The sequence below is a fragment of the Solea solea genome, chromosome 19, assembly GCF_958295425.1.
Source record: "Solea solea chromosome 19, fSolSol10.1, whole genome shotgun sequence".
In the NCBI taxonomy this organism is placed as follows: domain Eukaryota; kingdom Metazoa; phylum Chordata; class Actinopteri; order Pleuronectiformes; family Soleidae; genus Solea; species Solea solea.
Window position 1 is genome coordinate 7,837,990 of NC_081152.1, and position 17,180 is coordinate 7,855,169.

A 17,180-nucleotide genomic window follows, 5' to 3' on the forward strand; every position below is an offset into this window, starting at 1 on the left:
TGATTTTTTTTCATTTTCACCAACTATTAAACACACCTAAGCAAAAAGTACTAGATTTTGTTTGATTTATCTTCCTATCACGTACACAAAAACAGAGATCAAACAGATTTCAAAACTTAAATTGTAAAAACCTTTATTCTGACCCTGTAAACTCAAAGAAGTATATTATAAAACTGTCTAAAAACCATATTAAAAAAGACACAAATAACTTTACAGAAGCATGCCATACCACAAAAGTCTCTGACTCTGACAAAGAAAATCCTGTCTAGGGTAAACAAAGGGTCAGTTTGCCAAGGGTATGCGAGTAGTATGTGAGAACTAAGGGTTAATAAGTTGATTTAAGTTCAAGATTTATCACATTTTATGGAGAATACTTAATTGCTGATCTTTTTCAGAGGATTGACTTCAAAAATATAATCATGAGGGAAAATGCACGCTGCTCTATTTTCAACTGCAATACTTAAGCTGAAGCCTGAGCTAATGATTCTTCAGGATTTGCACTAGAGCTTTACAGTGGAGGTGGATCACCTCCACAAACATCATAAAATTTGTATCACTTAAACTGGGTTAAACATTTATGGAAGCAGTAAGAGGAAACACTGCACCAAACTAAATGGGTCTGCTGTGTTTCTTGTTGTCTTCTCCATGAGATGAGATGAGCCGTGGCCCAAGTTATGATTGTTTTTTTTTTAGTTTCCCTGGGGACACTGGAGATATTGAAAATTAAGATATGCAAAGTACAAAATTCTAAGCTAATTATATAGAATCATAGTAAAGAAAGGTCGAAAGAGTCTTGTGCTGTGATACATACTAACATGTGGAAGACTAAAACAATATCATTAGAAAGATGATTTTTTCCTCACTTTACTGAAGCAGGGTAAAATAAATCTCTTGTATGCAGATAGTTAATTTAGAAAAACTGCTTTAATGTATCAAGAACAACCTAATATTCAGGATGTTAAAGGTCTGGAGCTGCAATATGTGGCGGCCTAATATCCTCATGTACTGTAAACTGTAAACGAAGATGATGCTGAGTTTGATGAGACAAGCAAATGAACTGTAAGCCATCTGTGAGTATGTGTCTGTGTTTGAGTTCAGTGTTAAGGTTGAACAAGTGAGTGAATCCTTTGTCAAACTATGAACTAACTCTTAATAAGTAAAGTCAAATATTGGTACGTCTTTGATACCAGATCGAACTGAAACAATAACACGTAATTTTATAGATGTGAGGAGTTGTACTGGGTAACAACCACCATCTCTGGAGCTCTCTGTTGTTGTATTCTATGTTATAGAACATTTATGGCAAACATGCATTTTAGATTTTGTATATACATATCATTTTATTGTCCTCTGTATATACATATATTTATTTTTTATTTTTGCATGCCTTATCTTGTTTTCATTTTGTCACAATAGATAGATAGATAGATAGATAGATAGATAGAGTTAATTATCAGTGTGAAACACTTGCAAGTTCTCTGTAAGTCGATGAGCCTAATCAAAGCACCACACACACACACACACACACACACACACACACACACAAACCTCGAGTTTTTGAAAACTCAGAATACAAACTGCAACACGCCCATCCCCTTGTTGACAGATTGATATGACTAATTCCTGACGCCAGGGGGCGGTGTTATACTGACTGTGAAGGCTCCCTTCCAGAGTCTGGGTTCAAGACATTAGCCAGTGTGTGTGTATGTGTGTGTGAGAGAGAGAGAGGCAGAGAGAGGCGTGAGTGTGTGAATGTGTGTGTATCCAGTGAAAATCACCCGGAGACTGACCGAGACAGTTTTTGACCGTGCCAATGTGTGTGGCCTGTAAATATATGGCACTAACCCCGGTGGAATCGTCTCATGGACACTACAGTACATCGAAAATGAGGGAATAATCGGGAGGAGACGCACGGCGAGGCTCGTCTGTAGCTAACGTTTTTGTTGAACTGCGAGTGGGATCACAGCTGCTGGCTACGAAAATGTCGGGGAAAATAGAGAGCAAGCAAGGTAAGTGCTGCACGGCTACACGTCGGGACACCGTGTAACGGTATTCCTCATATCGAAGCACGGACAGATGAAAACGAGCGTCCGTGCCCCGACACATGCACAGAAATGATGGGTCCACACAACGAACGTGGTCAGTGTGAATGGTTGGTTAATTGGGCCTCATATGGTTGTTCTTTTTCTCGGCTATTCACTTAAAACCAAGCGTCACTGTATCGGCTAGCCTGTATTAGCTGAAGAAAATGGCTTTTACTGTGCCTTTTCAGCCATATGTAGACAACAATGAAGTGTTAGTGATATTACAATCCCGGCAGTTTGGCGAGATAAATATCGAAGGTTAGCCACTGCTAAAAATACAATTAAAACCTATCACAATTCCACATCTTCAGCCCACCGGCTTTTCCCCGTTCTCCCTCAGCGTAAATACACCAATGGTTTGATTGTTTGAAAGCATCACAAACACTTATGAATAACTTTGGATTTTTTTTTCGTTCGAAAAGAGTAGTGTCAATAGAGATAATTAAACGATGTTGTCTGTTGCTGGTTTTTTGTGTGTATCATAGTTGGCCGTAAAAGGTGTTTATTTTTAACGGTGGCTAACAGCAGCTAAATGTTAGCTTTTCAGGAGCTAACGCTAGCTGCGTTGTTACCAAGCAGTGCGCTGGAGTTGCGTTGCGTTCACGCCCATGACTCTGCTGTATGTTTGTGTTGTGTTGATTTTTTAACTTTGTGCACGTGGCATCTTTTTTGTTGTGTCCTCCGGCGCCGTTCATCATATCACGCAACTTCAAAGGGAAATTAAAAAAAACAACAACTGCGCGGCGCGCTGGTGCAGAGTGGAGTGGTGGGGGGACACGGGGTGGTCTCCGGTATGCTTTTGGAAAGGAAACTTTATACCCGCCTGCTACACACGCATCCTACCCCGCCAGCTGTCTCCTTCATATACAGTCGTGTCCAGTGATGTCTGCAGTAAATGGACACACGTACTCTCGGCTCCCAGTGCAGAGGCGGGGAGGGTGTCATCCACCAGTAGCTCACCCATTCTTCACAGGCGTAAAAGTTTCCGATTCCTTTCGTGACTTGCAGACAGATGATGACTACATATGGTCACAGCTAAATAAGAGGCAGTGTTGAGGATTCTGGTTCAAAATTAAATTCAGGGTTTCTGGATAACAGCCACCATTGGTGGATGAAGTACTGAGACAATTTACTTCAGTGAGTGCTTAAAAAAAATAAAATGTCCTCACGAATAAAGAATAAAAGTATTTACTGTAAAAAATACTTTCAGATTGTATCCATGCAACAGTGTACTACATAATCAGCTTTGCCTACTGTACATGTTTAATAGAAAAGTAAAAATGCTGTTGATGATGCTTCTGAAAACACACTATAATACATAATCATTTTAAAATATTTTATAGGGTCTTGTTCTTATTGTTGCCATTAGGCAAAACTATCAAAGACTTAAACTCTTAAAAATGTTTTGGTAGGGAGTTTAAATGCCAGATAATTAAAGACAAATAATATTTCTGTGTTAAAGTTGAAGACAAAATCAGAGAAATATTTCACAAATCTGAGGCAAATCATTCACAGCATGTGTGCTCTGTTTCAAAGTTTGTTTTCACAGGGCACAGATAATATTGATATATGTCGAACCTTTGTTACATATTTGTTACACTAATAGTATGTTAGCTGTAATTATTACCAAATGAAATCATGAATTCTGGAACTTAACCTTTAGTTTTGTTTAAGTTTTGTGTAGTATTTATTTTCACCCGTGATGTTCTCTTCCTGCAGTTGGCTGGATCAGTGGATCTCACTGTTGATTACTCCGAAAAATATATAAATAAAAAACTGTTGACAAGTTACATTAAGTACTTTATAAATACAGTAGAGTAATATGTTTTTGCTAATAAAGTAGTGGAGTTCTGATTAAAAAAAGTACCTGAAAATAAGTACTAAACAGAGAGTAGATGTAAAGCAAATGTATTGGTTAGAACCTGCACCCTTCCTCATATGGACTTCTTCCCCTTTCCAGCTGTATTTACTGTTTCACTTGTTGCTTATCTCATCCTGATCAATGCCTTTAGAAGAAAACATTGCTGGCTGAAAATAGCCACAATATCATGGCTACTTCAGTGTCACCCTATTAAGCCTTTTCCTTGGAGAGATAGAGAGTGAGCAGAAGGAGTTGTGGCAATAGATGTTAATTAAAAGTTAAAAGTGGGCTTAGGCTGTGGAGAGTCCACAGAAAAGGGAACAGGTTTAGCCTTTGACAGAAAGAGATTAATTCACTCTTGACTCCTGGAGCAAATTTAAATGGAAATGATTTGTAGAAAGTGAAATTAGGTGTCACTGCCACTGTTTACAAGTGTTGATTCCTGAACTTCAGTGTAGGTTTAAACTTTGCATAGTAATGTGATTTTCCAGTCGAGCAATCTAAGTAGATGGCATAGCACACAGACCAAGTAGATCTATAAGTACACTTGGAGACACCAAGTTCCACATGGAGACTTGGATGGTGTATCTTCCAGAGTCATTAGCTGCATCAACATCCCCTATCACCATGGATACAATGTCCTGCTGTCAATGACCTGACGCAGTGTTACTGTTTTGAGTTGCTGCTGCTACACCCCGTTGTGTGGTGCTCGTTGAGGATGTCACCTCCCTGGGAAATCAAGTGGGTGGTTCTTGTGTCTGTTGCAACACTGAACCCCAATCTGTGTGTATGCACCCGCATGACTTCATTGTTCAAGCAGCTGAAATTCTCTGATACAGATTCAATGTCTCTGCTGCTCAACCCCCCCCACCCCCCCACCCCCAAAGCCTAACAAGAGAAAAGGAACAGGGCGGAAAAGTCTTAAAACACTTACACACTTGCATTGTGATTTACTCAGCTGCCGGAGTATCTAAACTGAAAAATTACATTAATCTAACCAGATCTTTACAAGCAGTTAATGTGTGTTAAATAAGAGTTTTGTTAGGTCCAGGTCAGCATATAGTAATACCATGTACAATTTAGGGACTCTTTCTCTGTACATGAAAACATTAAATTGGGTAAAACCTGTGCTAAACCAGCTGATAATGACCGTTGTTAAAAAGAATGGATGTGCTTATTTTGAATGCAAATATGACCCAATTAGATGGTTTGGAATTGTACCACAGGTGCAGTGACACATCTAATGCCACCCCCTTTCAATGGACGGTGTTATTGTGACATGGTTGGTTTCAGTTAAAGTGACTCAGAATCTGAGTAAAGCAAGCGACTTAAGCTTCATTTAACAAATGAAACCTTGCACCCTCTTCAGTGTAGGAAAGAAAAGTACTGTGAAGATGGACAGCTTTATTGGTATAAATAATTATAAAATCACTGGTGCTTTGTGTTAATTTTTAATAGGTTTTATTTTGAGGATAAATGCAAGCATTGGGTTACCTTTCTAACATGGAGAAACAGCCCACCGACTTAAAGAAACCTGCATTAATTGAGGCTTTATATTTGGATTATTGCTGTTGCAAAATTCATATGCTCTTACTCCCCGCATGGATTGTGACACAAAGGTTTTGGCACATTTGTGTTTGTGTCAAAGCTGTGTGACTAGTACATTGTTTTATAATTAGCACTGTTGACTAGGCAGTGTTTGGTAGAAGCAGCCTTATTTTAGATCCATAGTCAGGGACTGTGCATCTTCGTATCAAGCTTTCCTTGAGTTACACAGATATGCAAGTCAAGTTCTTGGCTTTGCTAAGTGGTTGCTGCATCACTTCAGACTGAAATATCTATTTGTCTGATGTACAGAAATAGTAAGCCCCACATGCCTGAGTCACAGAGTTTCTGAGCAAGAGCTAAAGAAGTCATTATTACAAAAGGGTTTCCTAGACGATTAGATGTGTGCACATTGCTGATGAGGGATCCCACTGCCACAGCATAAGCTATGGGTCTTGGTCTGACATGCTGCAATTTTGAGGTTTGGTGGCAGCAAGCATTTTACCCTCCCTCTCCCACAGAATGAGAGGCTTGCTGTTCTCATATAGGTTTCGCTGTGTTGTAATTACTTTTTTGTATGTGCTGTGTATGGGAAAGCAAAAAGAGGCAGGGAATAGAGCTTAGGAAGGGAGAGAAAGAGGGTGGAGAAAGGTAGTGCACTGATGGGAAACAAGTCTGAACACAGATGAAGAACTGTAGAGAATTGGATGGATTATACCTTGAGTAATCACTGTACTGAGGCTATTGATGATGACCAATGGAAGGCTGTCTATAAAGGCAATAACAGGAATGTTTTCAGAGCCATTCCACCCTTAACATCTTCTACAGAGATTGTTTTTGGGGATTTTATTTGTAATTCAATCTGACTTCCATTTATGGGTCACGTTTATTTCTCTGCTTCCATCTCCAGCTCTTGAGACTTTTTTTCCTTGGGGGCGATCATCTTAAAAGATGATGCTTCACTTGATTTCACTGCTGTGTGTTGACCTACATGCCAGAGAGCAGATCATTTATTCCTGCAGGTGGCCTGCTCACTTCCCTGAGACTGTTCAGTGCATCTCCACTCCAGACAATTGTGGGTTGGACCCTCTACAGGACCATTGATGACAGCTTAGAAAGCGTCACCATTCTATCCAGGATTCTTTGACACTAGCTGCATTTAAACAGCTTTTGCAAGATTAATTATTTTTGAAATGATGAACTTTTAACTTTTTTACTACCTCTTGCCTGCTTTTGGAGCTATTTGTGGATCTTTCCTCTGAAGTGCAGTGTAACGTGGCTGAGTCAAGCAAGGATGATCATGAGGACCAGTAAGTTTGTGACTAACTCTCAGGAGTGCTACTGAGTGATAGTTAGATTTTTTTTGTACAATGAGGACCTGTTGGTCAGACGAGTATATTTCAAAGCTGTCAGTATCACCTCTGGATTCATAGCTTGTGTGGATACTGGCCTCTGGGATGGGCAACATAAGCTGGAGGAGCCAGGCCTCCTCAGAGGACACAGACTCCTCTCTACAGGGGGATCTAGATGAAGACACAGGTAGACACACAAATATGGCAGAACTTATCCTGATTCATGAATGCAAACCAGTAATATTGATGCTAGCTGTCATTGCAATGCTTCCTGCTTTCTTTTTAATTCAAAAATCAATTCATTGTAATAAACTGAACTGGGTAGAAAATCACATATTTTAATAGCTTTTTGATTGATTTTAATTGTTTTCTCCACACTTTATAGAACGCTTTTTTTGTAAAAAAAAATGGAAGCAGTCTTGCATTGATTTTGGGGGAGGTGTACTTCTTTGTTTAGTGCTGTTGTCGCCGGTTTTGGAGCTTTAATGTAACTTACTGGCAGAATGAAATGCAGGGGACATTCCTTGCCGTGTGGCTTTATGGAAAGTGCTCATTTGCTCTGCTGAAATTTGGGTGGACCCAGCCGGAGGAGGCTGCTCTGCGGGGCAGCAGCCTTCCCTCACAGGCTGCCTTTCTGCCTCATCACCATGTAGACAGAGACCATTGCCACTCTCGTCTCACCTCATCAGGAGATGCCAGTTTCCCTAGATGCTGCTGTCTTAATCCAGTTACACAATACAAACATTGGTGTTGGTTACATACCATGCAGCTGTAATCTTGGCTTCTTAAATCCAGACTGCCTACCTTGCATCACAATGGTAGCCGAGTCTGTTTGTTGACCCACTGTGTTGGGGTTAATGCAACTTGATTTATTAAGGTTTGTAGGGAACCCGTGCTTGTCCTGTTAATCTGTGTGAACACATCCGCCCTGGTGAGCCAGTACCACATAGAGACTCCATAATTAAGGTATTTGAGAGTCTATCATTGTGTAATTACACACAGCCAAGTGCTATAATACTCTGTATAATAATCTGTGCATTTCAGACCAGCGGGCAGGAAGTGTCTTTGTTGTCTGATTAGACAGACGGTCGAGGTCTTTCCCTAGGTCTAAGTACCCTCTCCACAGTAGGTTTACATTTTGATCATTAAAGAATGAACCCAAGTAAAAACTCAAAATGTAACTAAGTCCTGGACCAAAGTTCTTCTGTCCTTTTAATTAAGGCCTTACGAATGAAGGAATTAGTTCTTAATTAGATGATGGCACCAAAAGAAACAAGATGGAGAACCACTGCTGAAAACTTTCAGTTCTTCTTTTACAATGAGCATACTCAGATTATTTTTTTGCTGCATTAGATTTAAAAAGAGGTAGTTATATTTGATTGTCCATTGAAAAGAATATTAAATGGCTGACAAGAGCACATGCATGTCAGACTGACACCACAATTACCCAGCCATTAAGAATAATGTAAAATAAGTGCCTGTCTGTCTGAATGTAGAGCATTTTTTAGCAACCAAAGAAGTATAATTGTTAAAAGCGTTGTCTGGGTGAAAATGTGGAGATAAAAAAAAAAAAGCTTTATGTCAAATGTGCATGTCAGTCAAACCCCTGGGTGGCATGGCTGTGTCAGAGAGCTGGCACACAATGAAGGGGATGTCCCACAGTCTCTGCCAGTTTCCGATTCCAGTCTAAATCAGGAATAAAGAGAGAAGTTGACATTGCTTGCAAACGAGTCATCGTTGTTGTCAAGGCAGATGTGGGTGTGTATTTGTGCGTATTCATGGCTTTATGTTTGAATAAATGGATAATTCCAAATCTTTCGTTTGATATCCTGATATCATACCCAAATAGTATCTGACATACTTGCAAGTAGACAATGTTTAATCTGTCAGACTCTGGCTCAGCCTGTAACCCTGTGGGCAGAATGTTGACATTATGTTAGTGTTTGCGTGCATCAGTGTCCACTGACCCACTTCCTCTTGGATGTTCCTATTCTCACAACCTGAATGAGAAAATGTGTTTAAAAAAATACTGTTTTATGAGGTTCCTCCAATGGCATTGAGCAATACTGAAGTCATAAAGAAGTAGGGTGGCTCCTGCCATCACTGAACTTAAGTCTGCGGAGGTCAAACTTAAAACATATCTTTAATTCAACACACATCTATAGTTCTTTGAGAAGTCCTTTAACAGTGGCATGTTTTCTTGTCTACTCAGCTGTAGCTGGAGCATAGGCGTTTAACAATTATGGCAAATATGGCGTTTAACAATTACTTCATCGTGCAAAATTGCAATTACTTCATCATGAAAGATGTTTTTAATGTTTTTTTTCTGACTCTACTTGCATCATTTAAAAAACAACATTCAAACAATGATGTTTGAATTAATCAACAGTATTTTTTCCAATGCTGGATGTGTGTTATATTGTTCACTGTAATTGGGTGTTGTAGGGTTGCCTTTTTCCAGATGAGATAAAAATACAGGCTTTTGTTTAGTACGCCTGCTGCACTGTGACTGCTTGCAGAAGAAAAACATCAGTTAATCAATAATTTGTTGGAAGATGATAAGCAACTTTTTACATTCATTTTCTTTTTCACAGTAAGATTGCCACACAATATGCAGCCTTTCCAGATTACTGCAGCCATATTTGAATACATCTAAACTTATTATCAAGACATGATTCCAAGTCATCTTGAACAACAGAGACACTGCAGTCTTTGTTCTGCCTTCTTTAGTTCAAGTTCCTTCTGATTTAAGCTGTTTCCCATTTCATAAGCCCCATTCCTCCAAGGACATGGTTGCTGTGTTGACTGAGCAAAACAAGAAAGCTGAAACAGAATGTTGAGGACCTTGTTTACAGTGTATTTTTTTGTACCCGTTTGTCTCGCCCTTATATTGCCATATTACCTTTATTTTCAGATACTGCATTCACTGTTGTTTCTTTGTTCAAATTGTTTGTTAGTTGTGTCACTGGCTCGCAGTGTCTCTCTCAATAGTTTGATCTGATCAAAAATGACAGATGTATGTAGTTTAGTTTTACGTGTTCTTACAGGTGCTTGAAAATCCACTTTTTAATGTTGTTACCAAGGTTTTAAACGTGGATAAAGGGCTTGAAATGTAACTGCATTTGTTTTGCGACAAATTGCTTTTTGAAAGAGTTAGTTCATGTTAGTTAGATGAGAAATTAGAATTTAGTTCCACTTATCCTTCTGCTATTTAAATGTGATTAGGAAAAAAAACTTTTTGAGTATGTACATATAGATTTTAAATATTTAATTAACCATGGAACACCTATAAGCCATCTAGAAATCAAGGAACAAGCAGTGTACAGATTTAAATAAGGTTTTCTTTGAGCATAATTAAAAAAATAATTGTTTTGTGTGTGGTTGGTTATTCATCACTGACATAGTTTAAACTGCCTAATTAGTAGTGACTTTGCGAGGGCAAGTCTTGTTCTTTGTATGGACACATCTGGCATCTAAGCCTTTTTTTAAGAAGCTGTGAAGCAATATAAATGCAAAGAGTTTGGTTTGCCACAGAGTATTTGAACTCCAAGATGTATTATGGTGCTGGTGCATGTGTTTGTCAGTCTTGTTGAATGCTGTGTGTTTGAACAAAATGTTGAGAAGATGACAAGTAGCCAGCTGTACTGACAAGATCAGCTTTGTGTAGCACTCAAACAGGGGGAGAGTGGTACCACTCCCCGCTTCTTGAGGCCATTTACTCACAAGAACACTGTTGCTTATGCTACTCTCTCTCTGTATCTGACTCCGACTTGTACTCGGACAGTGAAGTGATCGGTTCTCTTGAGGCTGTTTGTCTATGCGTGGGATCAGTCTCCTATCTCAAGTGCTTTATAGCGCCCGTTTGCCTCATGCTCTCATGCCAAACAGCTGCTGTTCAGAAAGTGCTGCAGGGATGACGTATTTCTGTACACCAACCAGTTAGTGTCACCCTGGTTTCCTTGCCTAAAGGTTAATGGGATTCTTCCACTGGCTTTTGGATTAATTTAGTAAACAAACACTGTGGCAAACAAACGTTTATGATACTTGCACATTTTATTCAGGGATATACTCTTTAGATGTTTCTGAAGCCTGCATACAAATGCCAGAAGTTATAAGCAAATGCTATGCTATTAATGAACTACATCACTGTCAAATGGCTACTTCACCACCATTATGCATCCAACTGCTTTTAACTTATAATTTGGTTTGCGGCACTTACCTCCTCTGCAAAAGCTTTTCCTCTAAGAAAGTCATAGTTTCCAAGAGCATGAGTCTGAGCACAACAAAGCAATAGAGATGTACTAGTGAGTCCATCAGCTTTGTCCACAACAAACTCCGTAGTCTCATGACACTAGACGGCCTTCTTTTTGAAGATATGCAAAAACTTGAGAAAATCATGAATGGTCTGTTTTGATATAGCGCCTCATATCCATTCAGCGATGCCGCACTTTTTCTGTCACATTTATCACACCTATTTACACACTGCCAGCCCGGGAGGAATTTGGAGTTAAGTGTCTTGCCCAGAGACACGTCAGCATGTAGATTAGTGAAGCCGAAGTTTGAGCCCCAACTTTCCACTTTAAAAGTAGAAGGCAAAAGAGGGAACTGGAAGTGCCAAAATGCTAATTTCCACTTTTAGGACTCGGTCATGCAGTATTCTCCTCTGAAATCATCCCAGTAAGATCACAGGGTTTGTAGCTGTCGCCTTGTCTCTGTTATTCTTCTTCTTGATGCCAGAGATACTGACAAGCTGCGTATTTATAGCACTTTATGGTTCTTTATTCTATCTGTTTCACCCAGTGTGAACCTGCTCCGTGCTTGTATCTGCTCTCACTTTGCTGAGGCATTCATATAGAAAGTGAGCTTTAAATGGAATGCTAAAAAAATGCAGTATGACTGTAGCCAGAAGGTCATATGAAGTTACAGACTGCTTAGAGCATTGTTTGTGTTGAGTTGTTATGTATGGCACAGTGGTGCTTCTGGTCTTTTTGTGTGCGTGTGTGAGTGAGGTCTGTGCCTGTTTAGCTGAGTAAAGTTGTTATACAGGGAAGCTGCATATACAGATGTGCTGCGCCCAGGCTGCTGTGGTCTGTGAGTTTTGTTCAGAAAAGAGGGAGCGGCCTTCAATGATGGAGACAAGGGACAGGAAATCGTGCCAGTGACCTTGGCGTCAGGGTGGAAGGAACAGGAGGGGTACCCAGGATGCCGTGTTTGTGTTGTATGATTTCTTGCACTGCCCTCCAGTATAACACTATAAATTCACCGTCTGTAGCCTCTCTCATTTATGTCATATCAGCAGAATCATGAAACTAACTGGAGTCTAACTAGGGCTGCCACAAACGATTATTTCAATAATCGACTAGTCACCAATTATTTTTGCGATTAGTCAACTAATCGGGTCATATGTAAATTGCAGCTTATCGCACCAGCAAGCGGCTGCACTTGTATAACCATCATTAGCTTCCAGCTTAAAGTGTTTAAGGTATGTGCTAACTAAAAATAAAGATAATTAAGATGATAGTTGATTCAACTTTTAATGAACTTTGCAGCTTGTAGCAGCATGTCTGACATGTTTTAATGTGATAAATAAAATAAAAAACACGCAAAACTCTGGCCTTTAACATTTTTTTGCTGTAAATGTTTAGTGCATTGTAAAATGGAACCAAAAACTATGCACTATGAATATATATTATAAAACATTAGTGTTATCACATTTCCTATTCAAATATGACATCGCTGTTATAACATTACAGCAAACACATAACATATGTGGTAAGACTAATGAAATCGTCATCATTAATATTAACATTTACAGCTATAAGTAAGTAGCTCACTGTTGACGTTAATTTGACCAGCTAACTAGCCAATTAGCTTACCGAGATGCCTGTCCCTCTTCATCAGAAAATGTAATCAGCCACAACATGCTTCCTTTTCAGATGCTCGTGCATTACTGTCGTGCTATTGCTATCACGGCTGACCCACATTACCACTATTGCGCAAGTGTGTCAAGGACCGAAAGGCAGTTTTGATAGAAAAACATAGCTTCGAAAAAAAAAGGTTATGTCGATTATTAAATTCATCGTCGGCGAAAATAGTATTGCCTTGACTTATTGAGAAGATTAAACATTTGGCATATTTGTGTCTGCCAAAATGTCTAATTAATAGTTATTCATCAGTGATCAAGAGTTACAGATTCTCTACTGATTAATTAAACTAGAGATTGAAACCTTGGCCAAGGCTGCACAGACAAACGTGACAGAAAAAACAACAGCAACAAAAACACGATTTGAAGAGATAATCACCGCACCAATCGTCAAAGGTAGACTAGGTAATTATGGCAAGTAATTTTGTAAGTTAGTGTCTTATTTTAGCATAAGTTAACCTCTGAACCTTTACTACTTTACATTATTGTTTAACTACTTCTCTCTATATGTTTTTTTATCTTACAATTGGACCATCTAAATCTTCCTACTTGTGTGTTATAGACTATATTATGCATTTTTTTCTGATTCTGTAAAACAGGGCATTCCGTGTGAAATCTGTTGCTCGCAGCTGAATAGTTCACTGGGATTTCTTTGTGCGCTCATTTCTTACTGTCTGGAGATGTGGATGCTTGTGTGTTACTGTTGTGTAAAGGACAATTGAGTGACCTAGACCTCGGGGCTCCCTCTATAGCTTTCAATACAATCTAACTGAACCACTGTGCCAAGTGCTCCCATTAACTAGTTCCATTAGTCCACCCACCATGAGACCTCAACCCATATTAAATCTATTCAACTGGAGTTCCAGCTACTGGCATTGGAAAGGGGATAATTTGAATATTCATAATATTCATACTTAAATGTCAGTCACAGCCTGCAGCTGATGTAGTGTGGTCAAAAAGCAATGCCGTACTGTATGTTGTCATTGTATCACTAAAGCTGCCACTTGAGTAGTGCCTTGCTGATGATTTAAGTTACTCACAGACATGAAGAAAGGGAGATTGTGAATGAGTGCCAATCAAAAGAAGTCAATTTGAGGGATAAATGAGTATATAACAATACAAGTAGTTAATATGTGTTAATCCGACTAAAATTTTACTTAAATACACGTAACATGTCGGTCTGACTGGTATTGTACTAAATCGGAAATTCTAAAGGCACATGGGGCTTGACATGCTAAGAACTAGCAGCCAGTGAAGCCAGAAACTGCCTATTATCAACAAGCTGAGAGGGGGCATTCTGTATCAGCACCTAGTGTAGCGGAGGCGGACACAATTCATTCATTAAATTGATTCCACACTAGTGCTCGTGTACTGGCACAAGGGTAGGAGTCCAATTAAAAAGCGGCATCGAGCCACAACTGTAGCTCAAATGAACTGTGCATGGAAATGTATTGAATACATGTGGTAATACTAGTAAGAACGACCCACCAGACTGAGCCACAGTACCAGTTGGAAGGTACAGAGGGGCAAAGAGGAATTCAGAAGGGAGAAATGATGGTGTTAACTCTGGACAAATAGAGCCTTGGACGAAGGAGTTTTGTTGGCCTCATATTTAAACAGAGGAGGCCATTGAGGCTACAGACTTGTAAATGTTTATGCCACCACACAATACACGGGTCTTTTAGTCCTATCCACATCCAAACCCTCCTTCCAAGCAACTGGCCTATATTTGACATACGCTAGAATTGTGTGTGAAAGTCATACAATACCACATATACGCAATACCGCAAGTACGTGATTAAAACTCTTAATTTCACTGGAAATTGGGGAAAATCTGCTGATATGATCTGATGGTTTAATTCCAGAGAAGTGTCACATTTTCTTCAGTGGTATTTAACCAATAACTGAACAGTCTGTGTAATACATCGATGTGAACTTATAACCTTAGCTTATGTGGCCTACTGTAACTTTGAACAAAGTTCCTGCCAAGATTTACTGTTTGTTTCCACATTTCTGTTTATTTTTCTATAGTGTACATTGTTATTAAACGCACCTCCTCATTGACAGTAGTTTAATCATTAATTAAACATGATGTTTAAGGATTATTAAACTCAAAACGCAGTAAAAAGACAGCTCCCAATATTGAAAACCTTTTTAATATGTCAGATCTTAAGGTTTGTACTACTGTAAAGCTACTGTATATACTAATAGTCACTTTGAGAATGCCCTCATTTTTCCAGATCGTTCTAAATATTGACATTGTGTGTTTGATGTGTCACTGTCACACAATTTTTAGCATAGAACAAATAAAAGGAACATAAACAGAATAATGGCATAATTATGGAATCTTGCATCTAAATGATGATTTTGATAGTATCATGAAAAATATCCAGAAGGGTCCACTAGATTTCTCCCTTTTGTTTGATGAAACTCATTGTTGTATAATAGTTCAACAACAACAATTTTATTTATTTTTTACTGTGTACAATATATCGCATGTCTTCTTCTATACGGTGTTTACAGGAAAGGCACAGACGAAAAGTTATTAGTAATACCACTGCTTAGGCAGATTCAGTTTGAGTCACACAGCTTTACACAGACCCACTCACCTCAATATCGACATACCATCTACATGCTGTGTAATAGTAGAACTGTCCACCGTCTGCTTTAACCTCAGTAGCCTTGTGTTCACACATTGTTGTTCATTACAGTAAATTGTTTTGCTTTACTGAGCTTTCACTTCACCCCTCACTTTTTGTTTCACGGTGCTCAGTCGAAACCTTGTGACTTTGTGTTTGAAAAATACAGTTGTATAAGTCTGCTGCAGGCTGCTGTTTAAATGCAGGAAATGCCGCAACTTGCTGATTATAGATTGTGCAAGGTCAGATCAATGTATGTTTCCCAAAGTGCAATGAAAAAAAGTGTGCTCTCACTGACCCTTCTTTTGCATGTTGCTGAATAACGGATTTGTCTCATTAAAGTACACCGTGGTTGTGAAAATATTGACTGACGTATGAGAAAGCAACACCTAAGGAATTAATAGACACAAGAATGACGTATGTGTTACCAAGTCATAAGGAAAGGTTTTATTTTGTGTCCCAGTAACGGCTTGTTTTTTTAGGGTTCCTTTTTAAATTATGGTTTAACTTAATACTTTTTCCTCCACACTGATGAGTGGTTTTAAAGCCCCTGCTTTTCACACATTTATTAAATGTGGCATTATTCGTTTGAATCATGTCAAATTTAAATTTTGGAGGATAATGTACAATTCTTAGAGGTTTTTATGCTAAACTAAATCCTGAGAAGTGACAAACCACAAAAAGACGGTGAGGGTTTTTTTTATCACTCTTTGATCTCATGGTTTATAGTGAGTGATGACTTTCCCAGAGCAGGAGTTTCCCCAGAAAGATGTAGTCTCAATCACCAGTCTACTGTGGCATGTCTGTGGTTACATTTGAGAGCAGATGGCACAAACACTCTCAAGGAAAGAGTTTTTCTTCTTGCAGATGTTCATTTGTTCACTTTCACATCTTCACATCACATAAAAACTCAACGCACAGACAACCGAACACAGCTACTCTTAGCCGTTAAGGATCTAGTTAGTAACTCTCAAAGCAGAATTGTTCTTTGTTACTGGTGGCCTGTATTACTGTGGCTATGCTCTGTTAGCCACGGTTGAACAGATGTCTGTTCCCATGCAACCCAGCATGCAGATCGCCTTCATCACCACTTTCATATTTGCTCCTGATCATTTACTCATGGCTGAGGAGGCTGGTTGGCTAGTCATTGACAGAGATACGAAAGGGCATATTTGTGTGCGCTGTTAATCACTTAAAATAGGAGGTATATATAAAATATGTGATTTCAGTCAAATATTATAAATATTTTTTTTGTTAAATTAAGTAGATATTGTATCCAAGTATTTGAAATAGTCATTTACATAAAAATGAACCCAAATGTAGCAAGACCATTGTAGTCCTTGATGTAGTTTCTCAGTGACAACTCAACAGTCATTCACCAGTTATGTTTATTTATTTTTAAATTCATTTGGAATTTTAATATTTTGATCAGCTTGTTCTAGAAATTAGATTTTCTATTTTACTCATTTGTTAAGTTGAAATATACACTGCTGTAAGTGGGCTGAGCACTTAAAATCTCCTTTACTCTCTCAGTAAATGGACTGGATGCTAGATCTCAGACAGTAGGTTCCATGCTCAATTAAGTTATGCTCAACTACGCCATTTAACTGGACTACTACTACTACCGTCCTTGTCCCAGTATGCAAGCTCAAGCAGGGACTTTATTAACGTCCTTTCTGTGTGGAGTTTGCGTGTTCTCCCCCATGTGCACGTGGCTTTTCTCTCCAGAGCTAATGGAGTCCACGGAGGCATCACACACAAACATCTGTCTTCCTC

General features: G+C 38.9%; 1 protein-coding gene across 11 annotated transcripts in view; it reads left to right on the forward strand.

Moving 5' to 3' along the window:
- The first annotated feature begins 1,706 nt into the window (after positions 1–1,706).
- Positions 1,707–17,180, forward strand: part of rapgef1b (Rap guanine nucleotide exchange factor (GEF) 1b) — a 42,922-nt gene continuing 27,448 nt past the window's right edge. For 8 of the 11 annotated variants that reach the window (XM_058616882.1, XM_058616889.1, XM_058616883.1 and 5 more), the window contains exon 1: positions 1,707–2,009. In XM_058616882.1, coding sequence (XP_058472865.1) covers positions 1,982–2,009 — 28 coding nt within the window. In that variant the 5' untranslated portion in view covers positions 1,707–1,981. The remainder of the gene's footprint in view (positions 2,010–17,180) is intronic. The other 3 variants (XM_058616890.1, XM_058616891.1, XM_058616892.1) reach the window with 1 other exon arrangement.